Below are 24,489 nucleotides of genomic sequence, written 5' to 3' on the forward strand. Positions count from 1 at the left end.
GTTCCGAAGTAGGCATTCTACAGCAACTCCTGGGATCCCAAATTGAGAACTCAAAGGAGGTAATTTTGAGCCAGCACTGGGTGTACACAAGATGGCAGCAGAGAGTACCAGCGGAGCCCAGAGCCCTAGAGGCCCAGTTAGAGGTTTTTGCATAGGCAGGCAGGCTTTGAAAACCCATTCTTTCATTCTAGACCACCCACTCTGTCTTGCTGCCTGGGATTCTCTGGGAGGGGACATGATGCTGCAGCCGAAGGCCACTCAGATCTTGCGCATGTGAAAGCACTAGGCAGGTGACAGCCACATTCCCCTCCCTCTCTGTCCATTCTCTCCACTTGGTCCAGACCTTGTCACTTTAGGGTCTAGCTAGTCTGGAGTGAAAACACTGTAAAGTGAGCCAGGGCTCCAGAGTTCCTGGGTGCAGGTTCTCAGAACCTGAGAGTTACTGACCCTGCTCCCCTCTACCTGACTCTCCAGTTCTTCAGGATCTGGGCCTCTGCCAGGTACCCTATGAGTCCAGAGGGACAAGCACTGGGCCAGGTGGCTTCTAAGTCCTTATTGAAAAGCCATCAGGCTTGAGTTCTCTCTCTTACTAGCTCTGAGTCCTGCTGCCGGGGGGGGGGTGACGAGGATGAGAGAGAATTCATGAGGCACCCGTGGGGTAGTGTAGGACAGGACAGGTTCATGCCAGAGTTCACGTCTAACACAGGACTGGCTGGGTGACAGTTGGCCAGACATTCGGGGACAAGCCTTCCTAGATGAGGCTAAATGGAGTTCGAAGATAGAGGGAAGGCTTACAAATGTGAATCTGAGAGTTGGGTAGAGTAAATGGGGCATAGGCCCTGCTGGTCTTCAGCTGCTCTTGCAAGCCAGGTTTTCTTCTGGGGTTCAGTGTCTCCTTTCCCTGCTTTAAGTCATATGTGGAACATAGCAGGTACAAACAGGACGTACAGGTGAAAGTCTAGCATCCTCTGTCTGAGAATCCCTGGGGTGAGCTTCACCCCCTTGTTGAGGAAGTACTGGGAACTGACATCAGCTAGAGCTAACCAGGCCAATGGCTGCAGCGACTCAATGGTAAAGGACATGGGCTGGCTCAGAAGGAAACAACAAGCTCAGGAGTCCCCATGGCAGGCCAGGGGATCAATGCAGGAAAGCATCCATCCTGGAAGGATGGCCTGTCAGTAGTGTGTCTCTACTTACCGTGGTCACGTCAGAGTCCGGAGGTGTCATCTCCACCAGGTTGATGTAGTAGGGAGCATCCTTCCAGGTAGGGTGGTTGTCATTGATGTCCAAAAGGGTGACGTTCACCTGTGGACCACAAGAGGTGCTGTGGTCTGCTAAGGCCAATAAGGGCAAGGGCAAGGGCAAGGGCAGGAGCAGGGCATTCAAGGGTCTTAGTTAGAACAGTTCTGCCAGTCTGGGTGAGAGCCTAGATTGTCAGGAACAAAGTGGAGCCACGTCCCTGCCAGAGGGGGATGTTTAGGTCTGTCCCATGACGGGGTTGAGAATGAATGTGGTGTTTTAAATCCCTGTTGTGACCCTGGCTTCTCTTACCCACCTGGTCTCAGTGAAGGTGACACCCAATCAGAGATCTGGAAGAATCGCTTGAGCCCCCCAGTCCTAGCCACAAGCCATGTGATTTCTCCGCTCACCTGCCCCCAGGTAAACTATTTACAGGGCTGGGCTGGGATTCTCATTAGCAGAGATGGCCTCTACAGAGGTACACATGGTGGGGCTTGCTGTAACAGTTCCAGCCAAGTGATGCCAACCCCAGCCCAGATCCTCTGGCTTGGCGAGAATGGGGCAGCTTCCCAGAGTGTGTTAGGACCATGAGACGAGGTGAAGAAAGGAAACAGGGTGAGCCCAAGGCAGACATGAGGAAGGGAGATGGATGTGGCTACAGCAACTGCCATTCTTCATCTCCAGGAGTGCCTTGTGCCTTCTCACTTTCTCCATCACCCCTTTGTCACCAGGACCTCACTTAGGGCTCCCCAAGTTTCTCCCTCCTCCCAGAGGGCCAGGAGCAGGGAGACCTAGCATTGTTTCTCAGTGTTACAGGTATTAAGATAGGGTGGGGGCAGATCCCAGGGGATTCCTGGGCTGTTTGGCTCTTCCTGGTAGAAATGTGGCTTCTGCTTAGATGCCCCCGAGAGCAGAAGAAGATTCTAGGGCTCATGTCCTCTGCTTTTGTCCAGCTAGATCTTTGGAGTAGAGAGGAAGTATCAGTCTATTGTGGCCTCCTGGGTGTCATGGGTCCTGGTGGCCAGGCCTTTTTTTTTTTTTTTTTTTTTTTTTTTTTTTTTCCTATGGCTGCTCTTTGCAGATGCCAACTTTATCACAGTGCCTCACCCTGGTTCAGGACATAGTATGCAGAGGCCCGAGGAGGTGAGTGGGGAGGAGGACCCTGGTCAGCAGGGTAGGGGGTACTCACTGTGGCAATGCCAGTTTTCTGGTTGTGGCCCACACCTCCATCCACAGCCCGCACAATGAGGATATATTCAGATTTGGTCTCTCGGTCCAGCAGAGATGTGGTAGTGATTTCTCCTATTGGACAGAGAGATAGGTGATATGGTGCATGGGGTTAGAGCACAGGGGGCAGGCAGAAGGAAGTAGACAACATAGAGATATACTTGCAAGCTGCAGTTGGCCACAGTCATGGCAGCGTGGCTTCTGCAATTGTAGTAGGCCCATCTGGGTGCTTGAATGGGGACCCAAGAGCTAGGCCACAGTATCCCACAATGGGGCAGCTTTGCAGGTATGGGGGTGTGCTCACAGAGTAGGGAGGCATTTAGTGCCAGACCCATTCACAGAACACCTATGGCTTAGATTTGACAGTTTTTTTTCCTGGCTTTATCAGTTCAATCTAGTTAACGTTAGTTCCCTGTGCCTGTTTCTACACCTGCCCCAAAGGGAACTATGACAGGACAGTTTTACAGTAGGGTCATTGTGGGAGTCTTTTAGTTAATGTCACGAAAACCTGAGAAGAGCCCCAGGCTCCATCTAGGGATAAAGTCACTGGGACCAGTGGCTGGAGTTCACACATGTTTTAGCCTGTGGCTCAGGCATGGACATGCAAACCTAGGACATGCAAACCTACAGTGTGTTAGATAACAGAGCTCTGACTTAGCAGTCATGAAATACTTGCCCAGTTACCCCATCCATGGTGTAATAATATCACCTGAATTATTTTTAAGTGTACAACAGACACGTTCAAAGTCAACTATAATTTTTGTCAGCTGTTTTTGGCCTTTCCTTGCTTTTAGGCATCATAGGAACACTGATGTCAGCTTGGTAGTCTTTATTTATCTTCTGGCATATGCGTGCATGTGTATGTGTTTTCATGTTGTAGATGCCAGATGACAGCCTTGGGTGCTGCCTCCCTGGAGCTGGCTGCCTTGTTTTTAGAGGCAGCATCTCCTGCTGGGACATGGAACCAACTGCTTAGACTAGGCTATGTGGCTAGCGATCCCCAAGGGTCCATTTGTCTCTGTCTCCCCAGTGCTAGGATGACAAGCACATGTCACGGTGCCTGGCATTTTTATGCAGGTTCTGGGAATTGAACTCAGGTCTTCATGCTGTGTGACAAGCACTTGACCAACAGAGCTATCTATCTCCCAGTCCACTTGGTAATCATATACTAGTAAGTGTTTGATAAACAGCTCCCCAAAGAAAACAAAAGCCATTTATGGATTCCAGTGGTCTACATACTCCCCCAGGATCATACCAAGCCACTAACTCCATGGCCTTGACCATGGCATTCCCAAAGCAGCTGTGAGCCAGCAAATCTGAGAGCATTACTATGGCCAGGCCAGGCCCCAGCCCACAGTGCTGCGGGGATGGATGGCATCCTCTTTGAGAACAAAGACCTGGATTTGAATTCTCTCTATGGCCTTCCTGAGATGGGTATCCCTGGGGAGGAGATTGGACCTTTTTGACCCTCAGTTTCTCATCTGTCAGAAGGAGCTCAGAATGCCTTCCAGTCAGAGCTATTGCAAAGATAAAAGATGGGGCTAGGGAATGGCTCCATCAGTAAAGTCAAGCACAACAAACCGCGTTTAATCCCAGGACCCTTGTTAAAGCCTGACATGGCAGCCATATATTTGTAATCCCAAAGCTGTGGGGGGAAGGCAGAGTCAGGAGTATCCTTGGAGCTCATTGGCCAGCCAGGGTGGTTGAGTCAATGAGTTTCAGGTTCCCAGGTTCAGTGAGAGACCCTGTCTCAAGAGAACTATAGGTGAAATTCCCACCTATAGTGGGAAATTTGCCTCTGGTAGACTAGTGGCTTTCAAATTTCCTAGTGCTGGAACCTTTTAATACAGTTCCTCGCATTGTGGGGATCCTCCCAACCATACACGTATTTGTGTTGCTACTTTATAACTGTAAACATGCTACTTTTTTGAGTTGTAATATAAATATCTGATATGCAGAATATCTGATACTCGACCTCCAAAGGGGTCACATTCCCCAGGTTGAGAACTGCTGTGGGAAACTGAAAGAGTTTCGCAAAGCAGGCAGGGACTTCTGTGGTAGCCATCTTTTTGTTCCTATTATCTGGGCTGTGTGACAAGGAGCAAGCTACTTAGCATCCTTGTGCTTGGTTCCTTCTATCATAAAAAAAGTGCTTTACACTGCTGTTTCCCTCCCTGACACAGCCACCTGTCCTGGGTTGAGCAGGGAGCCAGGGATGGAGGACAAGGCAATGAAGAAGCTGTAGCCAGAGACCATAGACTGGCTAAGCTTTGCTAAGGGAGCCATGCTTTCCAATGGGTGGTATCGATTAATGAATTGGTAGGAAAAATTTAATCTGTAAAAGGTTTTAAACATGGACTTGTGTTCATGATTGATGGCCTTTCACATCTGTGAAATTAGATTCAACTAAGGCCACCTTTGTGTAGCAGGCCTAGCTAATGTGACCAAGGACCCACGACCTCAGAAAATCTTCCCACCTTTGGGCAGAGGGCATGGTAAGGCAGTAGAAATGTCTGGGTCCTCACTGTAGACCCTAGGGTGGAGCTGGAGTTTCCAACCTGCAGCAGGATGTGGATGGGTGGCAGGATATAGTTCAAATATGACTTTATGGACCCCAAAAGTTAACGTTTGAGCTCTGGGGTCAAGCACTGAGAGACATCAGACACATTTTTAGTTTGTTTCTTGCCTCAGTTTCCCCATCTGGAAAATGGGGGTGATGGTGGAAAGGAAATGAGCTAGTTAATAAATGAGGCTGAGATGCTCTCTGCATGTTTCATATCTGGAGATTAAACTCTCCTCAGATCAAAAATACTTTAAAAATTGCATCTGGATTGAGCATGTAGAGACAATTTTTTCTTGTCATTATTGCTTATAAAGTGTCATAGTTTGCTTGTTTGTTTGTTTTGTGAGATGAAGGTCTCATATGGTCAGGGCAGCCTGGAACTTGGTATATAGCTGAGGATGACTTTGAACTTCTGATCTTCCCACCTCCACCTCCTGAGTGACAGATTACAGTCCTGTGCCACCACACCTGGAATGGAACCAATGGCTTCATGTGTTGAGGCAAGCACTCTAACAACTGAGATATCTTTAGCTCTGGGACAGATGTGTACACACACACACACACACACACACACACACACACACACACACACACACGCACGCACGCACGCACGCACGCACACATGCAAATGCAGTCATGGATATCCCACAGCAAACTTTGTGGAGAGAGCAACTTTGGGTGTCATTCCTGATTTGGTTGAGACAAGGTCCCTTGTTTGCTTCCATGTAGCCCAGGCTGGCTCGTCTGCAAGCTACATCTTCCTGACGGGGGCACTCACCAGAGCGGACATTGATGCGGAACTGTGAGGACCCTTCCAGTGAGTAGATGATGGATTCCTGCCCATACTCCCGTGAACGGTCCTGGTCTGTGGCATTTAGGAACAGCACTGTGGCTCCTTTAGGAAGACAAAGAGGCAGGAGGTTGCTCTTCTGACCCCCAATCCCTGGAGTCAGATCCCAGACCCTCTAGTGACCAAGCCTCAAGGAACTGGAGAGCATGATGGATGTCCCAGGGCTGAGTGGACTCAGGTCTCCACTGAGGTGAGATGGGGTCCAGGATAGGTTCCTCTCCTCCCCCCCCCCCAGACATCTGGCCCAGCCTCCAACAGCTCAAACTGCCTCTTGACCTTGCCTGGCTGTCCTGTGGATCAAACCCACCCAGATCTACCAGCTTTCAAAGAAACAAAGCACCCAATTAAATTGGTCTACATTTACTACATCCAATTTTGATCCTGTTTTATCTTATTTATAGCAGAGTTTATACAGGACTTTATTTTCTCATTAATGTTTGTCCAATGAAGGCCTTTGCCTTTTTCTTCCTTTCCATCTACATGGGATTCTGGATTTAGGGAGGGGTTGGCTATCCCTGAAGCCCTGGAAAGACTCAATAAATGGCTGCAGCACCCTCCTGCTCTTGGTAACAGTCAGAGATTGGATATCAACCCCAGGTAAAAGCCTTGTGGCCACAGACACTTCCTCTTGTGGCCTCAGCCACTTCCTCTGCAGATGATCTAACATGGGTGTCTACCTGTGTGGGACTTCTTGGAAGGTTCCCTTCGAGAAGTATTCAAGTGCCAGGTACTAGTGCCAGCTAGAAGGACTAGCATGGATCAGACAGGTCCCTTTCACATGGCCAGGAATTTCAAGTGTGCTCTTTGGTTCCAAGGACATAGAGTTAGGAGTCATATTCAAAGACCTTATCTTTGCAGCGTCCAAGAGGATAGAAGACACTGAGGGCCTTCAGCAGCGATAATGTTCAGGGGATACAGGAATGTGAGGTGGGCACAGACTGGCACCCAACACACTCATCTTCAGACACTGGGGGCTCTGCTTAGACCCTAGTACAAGAAAATGTACCCTCTACCTCCAGCTATATTGATTTCAACTTTCCAAGTTCAGCTGTCCTGGATACTCACTGTCCTCTCCTCTACACTGGCTTTCAGACATCTTTGCTGCATGCATATCCCATAGGAGATCACACTGGAGGTGAAGGTGACACTGTCAGCCTGTCCCGAGGACAGGAACTCACATACGGAACTTGGGTTCGTTGGGCCTTTCATTCTCAGGGTTACAAAGGAACATACTTCAAGACTACCTCCAAAGCCATCCCACCAAACGCCACGGCTCCTGGGTCCCGCCTCATGGCACCGTGTCTCAGGACTTACCAATCTCCAGCTTCTTTAATCAAGATTGTGTAACTGATCACCTATTATTCTCTTCCCACTGAATTGGCTGCAGGTGAGCATGACCCAGTGTCCAATAGAGGTTCTGCACATTGTAGTGGCAATAACCACATGTTCCCAAAGACGTCCCTGATTTGTGTGCTCTCTGCCCCCCTGCCCCAGCTGTACCTGCCATGATGTTCTCCACTACAGAAACAAAGTAGGCAGGCTTGCTGAAGGTGGGAGGGTTGTCGTTCTCATCCTGGAAGGGAAGCACACAGATCAGTGTGTCTCAGAGGTACTCGGCCAACTATCCAAAGGGGGACCAAGGGGCTGCGGCTGAGGGCCTCTGGCCTCTATGCCTCACTATTGTCTAGGTATTATGAAGGCCAGGAGTTCCTCTGGCAGGTCATGGTGACGGAGGTAGGACAGTCATTGGGGAAATGTGCAAGGGCTGGGAAGGAGTAGTATGAGATCCAGAGATAGATACTAAATGAGACAGCAATCAGCTCGCCCACAGCTCCCAGCTCCCGCCTTCCTGCTGTATTCCAAACTTACTCCAGAAGCCTAGTCCCTTATTTGCTTTATTTCCATGCAGTGTCCACTTGACATACCCTCCCAGAGAAAGGTTCTAGAAGCTCTGCTGAAATGTAGGGACAGGGCTGGAGAGACAGTTTGGTGGTTAAGAGCACTGGATGCTCTCCCAGAGGACCCCAGTTAAATCCCAGCAGCACAACCACCTGTACCTTTGGTTCCAGGGGAGCTAATTCCCTTTTCTTGCCTCTGAAGGCACTAGGCACACATGTGGTACATAGATATTTGTGCAGGCAAAACATCCATTGCATACAATTTTTTAAATTAAAAAGTGAGGGGGAAAGGCATGGCTACACCACAGATGCTGAAGTGTGCAGGGACAAGCAATGGTTAGGGTACTCCAAGAGTCTAGGCTCCAGCCCTGGATTGGCTGTCAATGGGGTTAGACAGACACCCTGATCATACATGAACATCAGCTTCTCAACCTCTGAACCCACCTGGCCTGCAGCCTGGTACCTGCCAGTTCTAGGGCATTCCTTCCTCTGGCTCAGCCTTTAGCATTCCATCTAGGGATGGGAGTGGGAGTCTGGATGAGGGGCTGAACCAGGTAGGGATGAGCCTTGTGTTGTGGAAACCAGAGCCATGTGCAGCCCACAGCTCCTCCACAAGCTCCCCAAACTCTTCCATCAGAGAAGCGAGCATCCTGCCTTTGAGACTCTTCACCACAGCCAGACGACTTCTGCAATCGCTCACTGAGAATTCCTCCCAGTTGCCCTCTTCGCTGAAGACTCTCTAGCTCCATGGCTCCATGCTCCCCTCTTTGGCTCAGGGGCTGGCTGAGTGCCCCTCTCACCCCCGCCACCCCCGCCATGTCACAATGTTCAGTGGGTCCCACTACTAGGTCCTCAGAGCTCAGGGAAAGGGGGCTCTCCCTGGGGACAGAGCCTGCATTTGCTGAGTCCTTTTGCTACAGTTCCTTCTGCATGAGCAAGCTGGGGAGGGATGGGATGAGGCTGCCTGGCTCTCCTCTCCTTGGGACTATAGACAAGCCCAGCCTGCTGCATGGTGAGTTCCCAGAATTGATGGGAACTCGATTTCTTCCCAAGCCTGTCCCCTGTTCTGTCCCGCACACTTGTTCATTTTCTTCCTAAGGAGTTGGGAGCCTTGGGGGCTCTCCTACCATCTGACATCCCCACAGGCCACTTGGGTCTCACCTAGGCTCCTGGCATGGACTCAAGTGCTTTGGGTGCACACATACACCGAGACTTCTGCTTGGCTGCATGAAGCAATGCTGAGAATGTCAGCCACAGAGCACGAGGCAGAAACTTATTAGCGGTGATATTTCCCCGGATTCTGGCGCTGCACTCGCTATTAGTTCTAATTCAGTGGCTCCCTCTATAAAAGCTTATTGTCCCCTAATGGGAAATCTACAAACCGAGTTTGACTTCTTTATTAAAAACCAACAAGCAGCGATGAAAAGGAATCACCTGGCTCCCCTCACCTGGTCCTCCTTGCCCAAGTCTGAAGGTTCCTCCATTGCCTCTCCCCATGCCAGCCTGCGTGGGAAGACCTCTACCAATTACCAATTATTTAATGAAAGCTGATTTTTTTTTTCAGGCAAGAGAAAATCCTTTTGGCCAAGGGAGGAGGCAGCTTAGCAGAGTGACAGCTACTTAAAAATCACCCACGTGCAAAATCAACCCGAAGGCGGTGACCTTTTCAAGTGTGGTCCTTAGACACAAGTGACTATGCTGTCCAAATGCCCTGCTTGGGAGCCGGAGCTGGTTCTCTAAGAACCACAGTGGCACCTGTCTTTGTTCCTGGTTGCTCCTGCAGCCAGATGGCTGGAGTAGACTCAAGGGAAGTGCAGACCCCCACCCCGCCCTGCCTGGAGGGCTCTGCTGATAGCACCAGGGGAATGTGGAAGCGGGGGCACTTCTGGTCTGCTGAGGCCCAATAGTTTGCCTAACAGAGAGTGGTGGAGCTTGCCCTCACCCCCAGTGTGGAATGTCTCCTGCCTGGGATCAGGGCAGGAAGGCTGTTACCCATCTTTCATTTGCATGGGGAAAGGCTAGCCCAGTCCTTGACCTTCCACTTCCTATTTGTTCTGGTCCCCTTCCCCGGGGGGGGGGGGCAGGGAGTGCTGAGGCAAGAAGAAAAGAAACTATGTCAGGTTTCTGTCTGTAGTGAGACACAGACATGGGTTTCCATGTCCCAAGGGCAGACCAAAGCTTGGTTATACCTAGTGTGGCCCCTTAACAGGAAGCAGCAATAGTCCACAGTCAACCCCAGGAGGCTAACAAGAGTCTTGGCCCTCATCAGGGCCACTAGGTGAGAACTATACTTTGGTTGCTTTATTTTGATTTATTGAGATAGAGTATTAATCTGTAGCCCAGCTAGCCTGGAATTGACTATGGAGCCCAGACTGGTCTTGAACTCTTGACTGTCCTCCTGCTTTAGCTTATCAGGTTACAGGTATGAGCCATAAGAACCACACTTTAAGCCAGGCGTTGGTAGCACCTGCCTCTTTTCCCAGTACTTGGAAGGCAGAGGCAGGTGGATCTCCAGGAGTTCAAGGCCAGCCTGATCTGCAGAGAGAGTTCCAAGATAGATTCCAAAGCTACACAGACAAACCCTGTCTCAACCCCCCCCCCCCATATTTGGTAAGATACTGCTGGCTCAGTTAATCCTATTCATGGGATGGGGATGGGGTCTCTGAAGAGTACTGGGCTCAGTCACATGTGGGCAAGGATGCCTTGCCTTCCCAGCCTGCGACTATGGAGAGAAAAATATTAGGTCAGACACTCCTCAGGCGCCGGTTCAGTTCCATCTCTGTCACTGGTAAGCATAAGGGTCACTTCTCTCTGATGGCCAAGGGCTGAGAAGAAACTGTGTTGCAGGAAGCCCCTGGCTCCTTAGTGGAGCCCCAGTGTGGTTTAGTTTCCATAGGATTGATAGTGCCTACCTAGTCAAGAATGGACTACTTCAATCTGCCTTCCTAACCTCCCCTGTCCTAGAGTGTCCAAATGTCAACTTGACACAGCCTAGAGGCATCTGATGGAATCTCAGGCAATAGACTGGCTGTGACCCTGTCAGAGGGACTGTCTTGATCCATAATTGATATGGGGATGGCCCAGCTCATTGTGTACCCACAAGCCCTAGCAGGTGGGCCTGGGCTGTATAAGAAAGCTACTGAGCATGAATCCTAAGTGAGCCAGAGGACAGGCTGTCAAGCAGTGCTCCTTTATGGTTTCTGCTTAAGTTCCTGCCCTGACTTCCTCTTAGTGACAGCCTGTGACCTGGAAGTGTAAGATAAACCCTTTCCTCCCCAGGGAGAGTTGCTTTTGTTCAGAGTGTTTTATCATAGCAGCAGAATGAAACTAGAACCTCCCTAACCCTCACCACTCTTACCCTTCCTATTTGCCTGTTCCAAAGCCTAGAGGGTCCTGCTCAGCATCCTCTACAGGCTAGACATGCTGTTGTCTGTGGGGCAGCCTTCTGTCCTGTCATCTGTGGTGATGGGCAACATGCCGGGGGCTGTCTGTGTGGTCTCAAGCTTGTCTCGTGGTAACACAGAGACAGGTCCCATGATTGCCCTCATCTACAGATGAGAAAACTGAGTGGCAAAAAGGGTAGAGCACAGATAGTGGAGGCAGGTTCTAAGCCACAGGAAGAACCCCCAGGAAGAGCTGAGCTTCTCCAGCATCCCACATCACCTGGGGGGTGTGGCTCCAGGATCTGCCACTCCTTTCCAACTTCCTGGGCTCATGTGCCTCCGATGCAGACAGAAGGCGTAGCAGGGGGTGGTGCATGGGAAAGAAGTCTGGGTGGGTCAAGGGCTAATGTGTGGCTCTGAGGAGGGCAAGGTTAGGGCAAGATTGTGATCAAGATGGGGAAACCAAGGCCAGACAATCTGGGAGGCATGGTCAGGGTCAGGTCATCACCACTGGGGCACATTCTGTCTCTTTGGTGCTAACCTGGTGAGTTAAGGCAGGAGGTCATGGGTTCAAGATAAGCCAGTGTTTAGGACTCCCATGAATACTTCTTCTCCTCTGCCATTCTCTGAAGCCCTGACCCTCTAAATGTCCCCAAGCTGTCCCTATCTCTGCATAGAATCCCTTCCCTGCCACCCCTGAGTGCTGCTCCCATGTGCCCCCTGGGGGCTTTCTCAAGCACCTCTAGACATCATCCCAGCTCCACCCTGGTCAGTCAGGAAGCACAGTCTCCTGTCCTAACAAGACTTGTCTGCCAGGAAGCTGGTTCCAGCCTCAGGCTGACTGGTGTGGGGCTGCCCCAGAGGCTTTCTGCAGCTGGCTATGACAGGAAGGCCAGCTGCAAGCCTGCTCTGGGGACTTTCCTGAGCTTGTGTTCCAACCCCAAGTATGTCCCAGCTGACAGCCTGATTGAATTCTCCCGAGCCCCCGAATGTGCTAACTCCCACTGACATTCATTCACCTTCTGTTGCAACTAGGGAGGGGACATACTCCGGTGTGTGTGTGTGTGGGGGGTGGTCCCAGGAGGGAAAGACCTATGGGCCCTGCTGTCTGGCCATGCTTTGTAGCCCCAGCATGGCTGGGAGAGCACACATGGCAAATGAACCAGTGTGGAGATGGATTTGGGCACTGATAATTTCAGACAGGAAGGCACTAAGGTGTGTTTGATATTCATGTCAGACAGGCGGTGGGTTGCATTCAGGCCTCTTTTTATATTCAGAGGACCAGAGAGAGAAGGAAAAGAGGGACAAAGAGGGATAGGGAAGAGGAGCAGCGACTTTCCCATGATCCCTTTGGACTCCATGGGATGCTTCTGAGGAAGGGGTCCTCAACCATCTCCCTCTTTGTCTCCCCAGCCTTGCTTTCCAGAGGATATCACATGGCTTCACATGGAGCCGAAGTAGGGACATTCATCTCTCACTGAGCTCCAGGGCCCTGGGTCTCTCTGGCCATGCAAGCAGGTGACTTAGCAGCTGAAGCAACGGTACAATGTGCTGGGAGCTATGGAGACACAGCCCTTTCCCACTAGACAGAGGTGAGGGCTCCCCAAGAAGCATTCACCACCCCTCACCCTGGAAGTGTAAGGCCAGTGCCCAGGGTACTTACAAACACCTCAATGGTGACAGGGACAGTGCTGTAGAGAGGGGGGTTGCCAGCATCTTTGGCCATGACTGTTAGGTATATCAGTCCGTTGGGTATCTGTTCGTAATCCAGTGGGCGGCTCACACTGATCACTGGAACAGCAGGAACAAGAACCATAATAAACAGAGTTCAGCTGCCAGTTGCTAAGTCCCCTTGGGTGCATGCAGCATGGCGAGCCTCCTGGACCTCCCTTATTTTAGTGACTGCCAGTGTGGTTGTCTCTGTGCTGAGTGCACCAACTGGTCACTATTGTAACCAGGCAACTTTGCCATCATTCCTGTGGAGCCCACAGAACATGGCTTCTGGGGAAAGAGATCCTCCACCATCTCCCATTTCTTTAGATGGAGACTATTCCCTCACTGAAGGAAAGGCTGAGGTCTGGCAAGGCTGGGAGGTAGCCACACGCCTCTGCCCAAAGGATAGTGAGGCTCATCCAACCTGTCTCCTCATGGACTCTAGTCACCTCAGGCTTTCATGGTCTGCAGGCTGGCTGGTGTGAAACAGCTCTTGCCTTGGGGAGATATGACCTCTGGCCACACACTACTGCAGCCACAGGGGCCTAGCAGCTTCCAGAAAAGTGCAGGGTATATGGGAGATGGAGGGTGCTCCCACCCCTGGAGGAGGCCATGACTGCAAGGGGCCCATCAACCCTTCCCAGCTGGGCCTTCGCTCTGCCTCACCCAGTCATACCTCCATAGCCTTCATACACACTGATGTCGAAGTAGCTGCCGAAGGCAGATGCATTGACGATACTGTAGGTGATCTGGTTGTTGGGAGGGGAGTCTTCATCTGTTGCCTGGAAGGAACAGGGCAGACAGAACCCAGTGAGTTCACCCAAGACCTGGGGCCAGGACAGAGTGGTGGAGAGGCAGTCCAGCTCCTCTCAGCTCTTCTCCTGGGCCAGGACCTCAGCGATCTTCTTATTCCTCAAAAGGAACCTACTCTCTGGCTCCTGGCAAAACTGGTGGGCACAGAGCTGGACTGGAAAGTGAAGCTGGGCTCTCCCAGTGGATGTCTGACATGTCAATGTCCCATATTCTCTGTTCCAGCCCCAACATATCAGGCTATAGATGTCCCCCACAAGATAAGCCTGCTACTCTGTTTGTCTCCAAGGTCCCATGTATTGATGGCTTGGTCTTTAGGGGGGTAGTATTAAGAAGTATTAAGAACTTTTAAGGGGTCTTGTGGGAGGTGGTTATGTCACTGGAGATTCTGCTACCAGCACGGATTAATGTAGTTTTGGATCAACCCTGATCAAGATCAAGTTACTATAGAAAAGCATGCCTGCCCTTGAACCTGACTTGCCTTCTATCTAGCTGTGTTAGCTTCCTTACCTGATCCACTCATGATGGTGTCTACAACACCATAAGGTAGCCAGGAGACCCTAATCAGAGGCCAAATTGATGGATAGACATACCTACCACTTCATTTTTGTTATAAAGTATGCAGCCTTGGCTATTGTGCTCTAGCAACAGAAAAGAGATCAAGATGGGAATGCTTGGGTATTCTACTAGTGCCCTCATGCTCACTGTAAGTTCTTATAATTGCTGCTTGCAATCAGTCCATCAGCCTTGTGTGTGCAGGGCCCAGTGGCTCTTGAGAGCAGCAGCATGCCTAGCGTGGCACATAGTAGGTTCCTATTAAATGTGTGTTGTATGTGAGCAAGGAAGGAAGCAGACATTCAGAAAGGGACCAGGGACCCATTCTCCTTTGGCTGTAGGGGCCTCTTTCAAGAGTGTCTCTGACTCTAGAGAGCCCCCCAGTGCTTTTCAGCAGGCTGGTTGCACCCAGGGCTGAGCCAAAAGGGAAGGGCAGGGCCTTTGGGGAAATCATGCCAGGCTAGGCAGCTCACAGTCCCATCTTTTATGCACCCCATGCCTGCCCTTCACCCTAGCCTTCATTGCTGTTTGTTTCAGAAACAAGCTCCAGGGAGAGACCCTGGGCCCTGTCACTTTGGATATGAGGATGGGGAAGAGGTGAGGGGACATGAAGTCTCTGGTTAGAGATCCCTGCTGTGCACTTGGGACTTGCTGCAGGTGAACTTAAGAAGAACAAAGCCCCATTTCAGGTGGACCCTGCTCTCTGCCCACAGCTATGTCTTTCCTGCCCATCTCTCCCTTGCTTCCTCCTTTGTAGTTTCTGTGTCTACTTTATATCTACATTCACAGTGTGTGTGTACACATGTGTATAGCTATATGTGCACCCATGTGAGTGTGTGTGGAAGCCAGAGGTTGACATCAGGTGCCTTCTTCACTGTTCTTTACCTTATCTTTGGAGAGTCTTTCTCTCTCTCTCTCTCTCTCTCTCTCTCTCTCTCTCTCTCTCTCTCTCTCTCGGTTTTTAAAGACAGGGTTTCTCTGAGTAACAATCCTTGGCTGTCCTGGAACTCGCTTTGTAGACCAGTCTGCCTTGAACTCACAGAGATCCACCTTCCTCTGCCACTGCCTCCTGAGTGCTGGGATTAAGGGTGTGCTCCACCACTGCTCAGCAAGGGTCTCTCATTGAACTTGGAATTTGCAAATGACTAACATGGATTCTTCTGTCTTCCTTCTCAGCACTGGGATTATAAGTGTGAGACAGCTTTGACAGGGGAGTCCAGGACTGAACTCAGGTCCTCATGTTTGATGGCAGGCCATTTCCTACTGAGCCATCTTACTATGTTAATGGTGTTCTTGCAATGGGACAGCCAGCCTTGAAAGGACATGGGGGATGTCTTTATGTTAAATGACCTGACATCTGGGTTGAGGCAGACACTCTGAATGTGTCCCTTCTGGGTCTCTAGGGGTAAGAGGTGATTCTCAGAGTAGCTCCAGGCATGAGGATGGGAGTTGGGGACCTCCCACAAGAACTCAGAGAAAGAGATAACAAGTGCAGGCTCTCGGGCCTTACCCTGAGCCGCACCAGCTGTGTGACAGATGGCTCATTCTCCCTCAAAGCACCCACATAAGCATCCTTCTGGAAGGTGGGCACATTGTCATTGACATCCAGCACATTGATCCGGACCCGGCCTGTGGTCTCCTCACCACCTCCATCCCGGGCAATGACAGTCAAGGTGAAACGTTGGATAAGTTCGTAGTCCAGCCGAGCTATCAGCACAATGAGCCCTGTGTCCTTGTCCAGGGAGAACCTGTGTCAGGTGAGGAGGAGCAAGAGGACACCAGGATTAAAGCAAGCCATGAATGAGCCCCTACGGGGGTCAAGGACTAGGTGACAGGACCCTCTCTGTGAGCAGGAGCTCTGCCCACTGGGCATGTTTAGATAATAGAGAACTGAGGATACAAACTCTGCAGTCTGATAGTTGGAGAAGGGTGCTGGCTCCTCTTGGAGCTGATGCCAGCCTTTTGGAGGAAGCTGGTAGGAGTGTTCTGGGGAGCAAGAAGGCCAGTGAGACCAATGCTCCAACTATCCATTTAAATGTACCCTTTAAAAATCCATGTGTGCTACCAGGACCGTTGTAGACTCTTGTCTGTTCAGAAGCTTCCAGAATTCAAGCCTGGAAGGTCCCTTGGGAAGCCCTGAGTCCAGAGATGGGAAGAGAGGAGAGATAACCAGGCCCCATGAATGCTGGACCCATGACAGCTACACTTTCCTATGCATCCAGCCACTGCTACACCTAGTGTTGAGGCATCTGTGTCCAACAATGCCAGAGATATACCTAATAGGGTCCTGATCTCATCCTGATAATTCATAGAATACAAGCTCACAGACAGACTGTCTCTCTTGGTTGGGCTTCCAAATATATGACTCTGTGTGAGTGTATGTGTGTGTGCACACACGCACACGCGTGCAAGTATACTTGTTTGCACATGTGTATGGAAGCCAGGGCTCAACTTTAGCTGTCAGATGTCAGGCCATCTACCTTATTTGTGTAGATGAGGTCTCTCACTGACCTGGAGCTCACTGATTTGGCCAGGTTATCTGGCCTGTGAGCCCCACAGGACATCTTCCTGTCTCTCCCTCCCGTGCGATTACAAGCATGTACCATCATACCTACCTTTTTACACATGGGTTCCAGAGTGATCAAACTCAGACCCTTATACTTGCATGGTAAGCACATTCCTGACTGAGATGTCACCCCAGCCCTAGGCTGCTCATTCTTAGCAGCGGATCTTCCCTGTGAATTCAACCAGGCCTTTGGTCATGTTAGATTGACAGGCCTTCTCTTGGCCTCTGCTAAATTGATGACATAGGTCATGCAATGAGATAAGTGGTCTACCTAATAGCCACTGTATGCTGAGAGTCACTCTCCTGGTGGTAGAGCCATGTAGAGAAGCCTGACACTGTTACCTACCAGCTGTGTGAATTTTTGTAAGTAACCCAGCCTCTCTGAGCTGGGATTCCTGTTGGATGGAAATGATGGCAGTGCTGAGAACTGAGTCCCTATCAGTAATGAGGGATAATCCAGGACCCAGGCTGATGCAGAGTGAGTGTTTGACAGAGCCTGGTGCAGTCAGGCCTCAAATGTCCTCTGTGGCCACTGGTGGCAGGAGCAGCAGTGTTAAAACTTCTGGGCCTCATAGATGCCTGCTTCTCTACTCCTAAAGCTATGTCCAGAGAAACCCTGTACCAGACAGTTTAGAGGCTTAGTCAACTGATTCCAGCAGAGTCTCAATCTATGGGTCGTTGCCCCTTTAGGGCCAAATATCAGATATTTACACTATGATTTATAACAGTATCAAACTTACAGTTATGAAGTAGCAGTAAAAAATAATTTTATGATTGGGGTCACCAGAGCAACATTAGGAAGGTTGAGAACCACTGTTCTAGAGTTCTGATTCTTGGGGCTTCCCTAGGCCCAGAGAAGTTTGCTGGACTCTGAGTGGTCAGAGGGTGCTGCCAAGAGGAACTCACCTGTCAGGGTCATCACTGAAGAAGTAGTTGACTTCCCCGAAGGTGCCCACATCATTGTCAGTTGCCTGCAGAAGCAAAAGAGATTGTGACTGATAGGTCAGGAAAGGGCCCAGGCTACCTATGTCACTTCTATATGCCTCCTGTGGCCCAGCCAGATTGCCCAGAGCCCATGCTGCTCCGCAAGAGGGTCACTAGCCATAGATGGCTGTCAAGTTACATGGGAGAGCACAGTCCTTCTAGAAGGCTCTGATGACAAGGCTCTTGGCTTCTTTTTCATCCTGGACATGGCTGCAATCTACAGTACAGGCTGAAGATGCTATATAGCTTTTCTTTCCCTCTTCCCTTCCTCTTCTGTCTTGCATATTCAACAGGGCACTGTCCTCGACCTGAACTCTGACCCCCTCCTAGGCTAATGCTTTGGAGCTGGCTAGCTGTGGGTTGCCCCCAGGTACCAGTTGGCTAGGCTGACCTTGGTGTTCATTTACATCGGCTTTATTCTCAGGCTTCTCTCCAAGATCGTATGTGAATCGAGACTGCAGCTAAAAATACGTTTTAATGCCTCTCTGCTCAATATTTTCTGAGGTTCTTTTAAAAAAAGCTCCCAGATTCTATGAAATCTATTAAATTCTACGTTCTTTATAATAAACCTGAATTTTCATGAGAAGCTAATGCATGCTCAGTATATCCAGTTCCGGAAGGCAGATAGATGAATAATATATTTCTATCCCAAATGAATGAAATGAAAAATATGTTTATACCCAAAGAATTAAGACCTTAGTTAACCAGAAAATGTGGCTATTCATAAAGATGCCGTTTCTGAGGGTTCTGGGCTGACTGCTTTCAGGGCATTGATTGCCTCCTGCATCAAGTTTTCACTCAGTATCTCCACAACGATGGTTCCACCCAGGTCCAGAGCTGGGCTAAGCTTCTCAGTGTATGTGTTGAGTAAATACAGAAGTAGACACTGGCTCCCTGAGGGCCTCCCTTGCTCGAGCCACTCATGACACCTGCCATTACCAGAGACTTAGTACCTCCCCCACACAGAAGTGCCATTCTTATAACAAACCCAAATGATAGATGGGGAAACTGAGGCACCATAAAGGTCCACAGTTTATTCAAGGTTCACAGCTTGGACCAAAACAAAGCTCACTTTGTATTGCATGACCCTGGCTGCTGAGTGGTCTCCTCAACTCAAGAGGGGGACTGTTCCAGAAGGAGGGAGGCCTGGGTATTCCAGGGCAGAGGCAACCACAGCTCCCCTGGTGATGTATTTGCTCTCCTCTTCCAGGGATGGAGGAGAAGGGAGGAGAGGACTAGGGAAACTTCATGCCCTTCATCCTTTCGTCCCACAGCATCCAGGGTATCATCAGATGCCAGCACTGTTTCTGTGTCTGAGGAAAAACTGACACCACATCATGGAGTCCTTTGGTGGAGGCTAGAGTGGGGTAGAGGCACAAGACTGCCCCTGTGATTGAGGAAAGAACTGTGGCACTGCAGAGTGGGGCTTCCACCTGCTGGGCTCTGCCTGGCACACTGCAAGGGCAGGTGCTTTCTGGTGCCAAGAAATGAATGGGCAACATCTAATAAGAAAAGGAATATGGGGAGGGAAAGATGAAGAGAGAGTAAAGGAGAGAGAAACGATGGTCAGTCATGCTTGTGAGCATGACTGGACCTGGAATCGAATAAATGGCAAGTTGCTAGGCACACATGTGAGGGATTTTCTTGAGCAGGTTATTGGAAATGGGAAGAACACACTAGATGTGGGAGGTATCCTGCATAAAAGGAGGTAGAAGAGGAAGCTTCAGCTTTGCCTGTTTGCCTTCACTCTTGTAGGCAAGTTCCTCTACTGTAATGCTGTTGCTATTGCTGCTGCTGCTGCTTCTGATGGTTCCTTCACTGATATCAGAACAGTCTTCCAAGTAGACAGTAGACAGAAGAGCAGCAGCTCTCCAATGATCCTCTAGACCTTCAGTGCTAGGTGGGACTGCTGAGGTATCAGGCCTTGTAGACTGAGCAGCCAAAGGGTTCTCAGCTTCACCATGTACAATAGCCATTGTTGGACTACCCAGACTTTGCCATGTAAGCCAATCTAATAAGCTGCCCTTCAGTAGATATTCACTCTATTGGTTCTGTCCCTCTGATCAATATGGAAGGATTTAAAAGGCACTCAAAGGGAGAGAAGTCGTCCAGAGAAGAGAAAGGCAAAAGTGACCTAACAGGCACTTGCATACCCCTGCCTTGAAAGAAGGTCCCATGCAGGTCTGGGACTTGCCCTTCACTCTTTTGGGGGTTTATAGAATTGCATGTGAACTTGGGGGGCCCTACAGAATTGCATGTGAATTTGGGGGGCAGGAAGGACTGCTGAGCTCTCCTAGCCCAGCCCTTCAGACTGGAGTCTGGGCCTAGAATAGGTGAAGCCCAGAGTAGTCCGCTGGTGAGGCTGGGGATCAGCTGAGACCATCTTAATGTAGATGCTGGCCTCTTCCTCCAAGGCATACTCTCTTCCCCGGGTGGACTGCACTCAGTATAGCTTCCAAAGAGCCTGGTTGGTCCCCAGGGTCCTCTTACTGCCTGCTCAGGCCACCAAAGCTGATGAAGGAACATTTGTGAGTCCTTTGGTGTCACCATCTAATGACTGTGTGAAATATGTAGGCCCAGTACCAAGGTGTGGGCTGGCTCTCTTTCTCAACTTCATGAAGCCAAGGTGAGGTCAAGAACTCTGTGCCCCTTGAGGTGGGGAGGGGGGTTACCAGCCCGTCCAGCTTATGCAACCACCTCCAGTTCAGGCTGGACCACAGAAAACTCCAAGGACAGCATAGGTTGTGCTGCTCTATGCCAGGCTTAGGGCCTTTGTCTGGCCTGCCCTACCCCCTTCCACACTCCTTGAACCCAGCCTCAGTTAATGCTTTAACCTTCAGCCCTTTTAGCCTGGGCACCCCTGATGCAGGGTAAGAACATGCTGACAGATGTGCTTGAAGCCTAGCTGGGGCCTGTAGAGGTACTTGTGTATCTGTCTATAGCTACATCTGTACCCATCTGCATGGTGTAGAATAACAGATGAACCTGTGTGTGTGTGTCTGTGAGTGTACACACACACACACACACACACACACACACACACATATGCACATGTATATATATGTACATGTGTATGCATGTACATAAGTATGTATATGTGTATATATGTGTATGTGTGTACATGAATGTATGCAAGTATATGGGGTATATATGTGTATGATTATGTACACATATGTGTGAATGTCTGTGTGTGTGTATATATATACATATATGTCTATGGGGGAGTATGTGTGAATATTTGTAGAATATGTGCACATACATGTCTGTCTATGAATATATATTTATGTATTTGTGTATATATATGTTTGCATATGTTCATGAATTATGTGCTCATGCATATTTGTGTTCCTACATATATGTGGTTTTGTGTATATGTAGATGTGTATGTTTGTGGAGTACGTGCAGATGCATGTCTGTGTATATGAGTGTCTCTGTGTGTATGTGTGTTCATATGTATGCTTCTATGTGTGTATATGTGTTCCTGGAATGTGTGCACATGCATGTCTGTGTATGTAAAGACCAGAAGTTAATCTCAGGTATTTTTCAGGAGCTATCCACCTTGCTTGAGAAAATGTCTCTCACTGGGACCTGGGGCTCATTGATGAGTGAACCTCAGGGATCCTGTTACTACTCCCAGCTCTGGGATTACAAGCAGGTGCCACCACACTCAGCCTTTTATAGGGGTGCTGGGGGTTGAACTCTGATCCTTATGTTTGGGAAGTCAGCACTTGACTGTCTGAGCTATCCTTCCCACCTCATGAGTCTCTTTAATTGTGACTACATCCTTACCAGGTAGGTACTTATAACCCATTCTCCATTGTGACTTCATTATGAAATGTCCCTGCATGCTCATGCATCGAAGGCTTGGTCTCTGGCTGGGGATGCTATTTTGGGAGGGTGTAGAAACTTTGGAAGGTGTAGCCTAGAGGGAGGAAACAGGTCACTGGAGGCAGGTCCTTGGAGTACATTGTATCTGGCTCTTTCCTGTCATTTTCTTGCGTGCATCCTTGAAGTACTGAAGGACCACATCCATCACACATTTCTATCACCAGGATGCTCTGTCTAAGGGCATGAGACCAAATGACAGTGGGTTGAACTTTCTGAAGCTGTGAGCTAAAGTAGATTCTCATCCCTTAACTTGTCCTGTCAGGCATTCTGGTCTCTGTTATAGAAAAGCAACCCTTACCAATGATGAAACAGAAGTTACCTTTCTTCACATCTCTGTTTAAACCCATTCAGTGTCTTGAGGGACATAGGACCCCTGAGAGCCACCCTCAGAGCTGAACATCCAGCACCCTACTGCCCACCTGACACCAGATGCAGCCAGGCAGCTGCTGGCCTGCCTCTGTCTTGCCCAGCTCTGTCTGCTCGAGTACCCAATAAGCTATCCTCTTCCCCGGACCTGCTCACAGCAGCTCCCTGAAGTTCATGGCATAGCAAGTGACAGACAGGTCATGGATCACACTGGGATGTGGCCAAAGGCCTGTGGATAGAGACTACAGTCCCCTCCAGATACAAGCAGCCTCAGTCCAGAAAGGAGTACAAGGATGGCCTTCAGGAGACTCCTGGGGCCTCTGGGTCAAGCAGGTGGCTGCAGGGATGGTAGGGAGGTGGCACAGTTGGCCACACAGGTGTCACCTGGGCTCCAGGTGAACACCTCAACTACTCCCTAGTACCTGATTCTGACACTTGTATGGAGACCACTGCCCCGTCTTGTCTCCCTTGGCTGCTGGGTTGACACTCACATATGGACGTACAAATACTAGTACATTTTACCAGCTGTCAAGGTTCTTAAAGGGCTTTAGGGGCAAGGCATAATATCTGATGGCCAAAATGACTGTTCTCCACAGGTGCAGAGATGGCTTAGCAGTCAAGAGCACTAGCGAGAGCTTCATGAAGCTTGCTCCTGGGCAACCAGCATGGCTTCACTGGTGACTCACTGCCTCCTGACTTGTGTATCGATGGAGCAGAAGTCCAATATGCTAGCCCTTTAGCAAAATGTTTGGCTTCACTTCACAGTAAAAGAATCTGAATTCTGGTCATAACATAGGCTCTTCTGGAGGACTCCAGTTTGGTTTCGAGCACCCATAGCACAAAGCTCACAATGACCTATAACCCCAGTTCCAGGGAGTCTGATGCCATCTTCTAACCTCTGTAAACACATGTACACATATAACACACACACACACACACACACACACACACACACGTATATATAAATAAATAATTTTAAAAATGACTGGCCTTTTCTGGGAAAACAAGCAAACAAACAAACACCTCAATGCCTCCTTGTTACTTGATGAGCTAACCCAGACCAATATTGTGATGTCGAGGCTAGCCCCAGGGCAGCTGGCCTTTGTTCCTGTCGCCACATCTTTCCTGATGCACCACAAACTCTTCTCATTGTGCATCACTCCACCCCTTCATTTAAAACTCTGACCTACCCATCAGGATCCAACCAAAATGCCCCTTCCCTTAGCGAGCTCTCAGAACATTTGCTGGTCATGGTTAAGAGCTCTTGGTCACATCTCTCTTGGAATGCATGGCACAACATGTGCCTTCCCTCCCAGTGAAGAAGCTCAGATCCAATTTGCTGTTACCTGCGGCATCACATGTGGACTTAGACTTTGCCGATGGAGTGAAATCCCATTGCTAGCTGAAGGGCTAGCATATTGGGCTTCTGCTCCATGAGCAGAGGCTCCTGTGGCCAATGAGAAGCCATATGGATTAATTAGGGGCAACCTGGGGTTCATGAAGCTCCTCAAAATCTGACTACATCTAAAGACCAACTGGTCACAGCCTGGAGATGGATGGATCTTTTGGGAGGACTTCAGGAAGAGCACAGTGGATGTTTGAAGGGCAGGTGGAGCACGGCTGGCCTCCTTCCCTCCCTACTCAGTAAAATCTTCCCAGCTTTTCCACTGTGCTAGATGCTATACCAGAAACAATATGTCAAGTCCTCTTTGAAAGGTGACTTATAGTCAGAATAGGAAGTTAGACGGTTGAGAAAGAACTAGATACTGGAACCCAGTGTCTAGAGCCATGAGGAGATACGGCAGAGAGTTGGCTCTAGGTGGAGAGAGGCTTGGAGAGGCTGTACTGAATGTCAGAAGTGTCTGTGGTAAGGTGCCTGGCGTCTGGCTATGCATTGTAGGCTATCCAGGCCTGGGACTTAGAACATCTTTGCTTCCTGGTCAGGCTTTCCACAGACTAGGAGGAATTAGGGTGAGTCAGAATTGGTCCCCATGGTCAATGCCTGCTTCCAGTGCTAACTAAGCACCTGTCTCCATGGCCAGTTCATGTCCCCTTGGTCAGCCTCTGCCCCCCACGGTCAGCGCCTTGTGGCCAGCACGTGCCCTGGGTCTAGCACCTGTCCCACATGCCTCCCCTAGGAGCATAGCATTGTGCCAGGCTGGGGTGCCAGGGCACCTGGTTTCTGAGGCATGTCCTCAACCTTGCCCTGCATGCTTTCCTGGCAGAGCGCATTCGGCATTTGAGCTTCATGATTGCGCCCATGGTGCTTATTTTCGTGATGGACAATGCCAGCACAAGTGTAATTTTCTGCTGTGGCCGAAAAGGAAAAAAAAATATAAATACACACGGGGAGAAAATTCCAAAGGTTAAGACAAGGTGAGTGGGGGAGCCTGGAAAGGGAGGGGAACTGTCCCCAGATTGGTCAGAAATGCCAGACCGTTGATGGG

General features: G+C 49.8%; 1 protein-coding gene across 1 annotated transcript in view; it reads right to left on the minus strand.

Moving 5' to 3' along the window:
- Cdh23 (cadherin related 23) overlaps positions 1-24,489 on the minus strand; it is a 317,335-nt gene that overhangs the window by 108,066 nt on the left and 184,780 nt on the right. Inside the window, exons 13-20 of the mRNA XM_051186787.1 lie at positions 17,711-17,775; positions 15,749-15,986; positions 13,550-13,655; positions 12,824-12,951; positions 7,380-7,452; positions 5,808-5,924; positions 2,429-2,541; positions 1,198-1,305 (exon numbers count right to left, since the gene is read on the minus strand). Of these exons, the coding sequence (XP_051042744.1) occupies positions 1,198-1,305; positions 2,429-2,541; positions 5,808-5,924; positions 7,380-7,452; positions 12,824-12,951; positions 13,550-13,655; positions 15,749-15,986; positions 17,711-17,775 (948 nt within the window). The remainder of the gene's footprint in view (positions 1-1,197; positions 1,306-2,428; positions 2,542-5,807; positions 5,925-7,379; positions 7,453-12,823; positions 12,952-13,549; positions 13,656-15,748; positions 15,987-17,710; positions 17,776-24,489) is intronic.

The sequence above is a fragment of the Phodopus roborovskii genome, unplaced genomic scaffold, assembly GCF_943737965.1.
Source record: "Phodopus roborovskii unplaced genomic scaffold, PHOROB, whole genome shotgun sequence".
Lineage (NCBI taxonomy): Eukaryota > Metazoa > Chordata > Mammalia > Rodentia > Cricetidae > Phodopus > Phodopus roborovskii.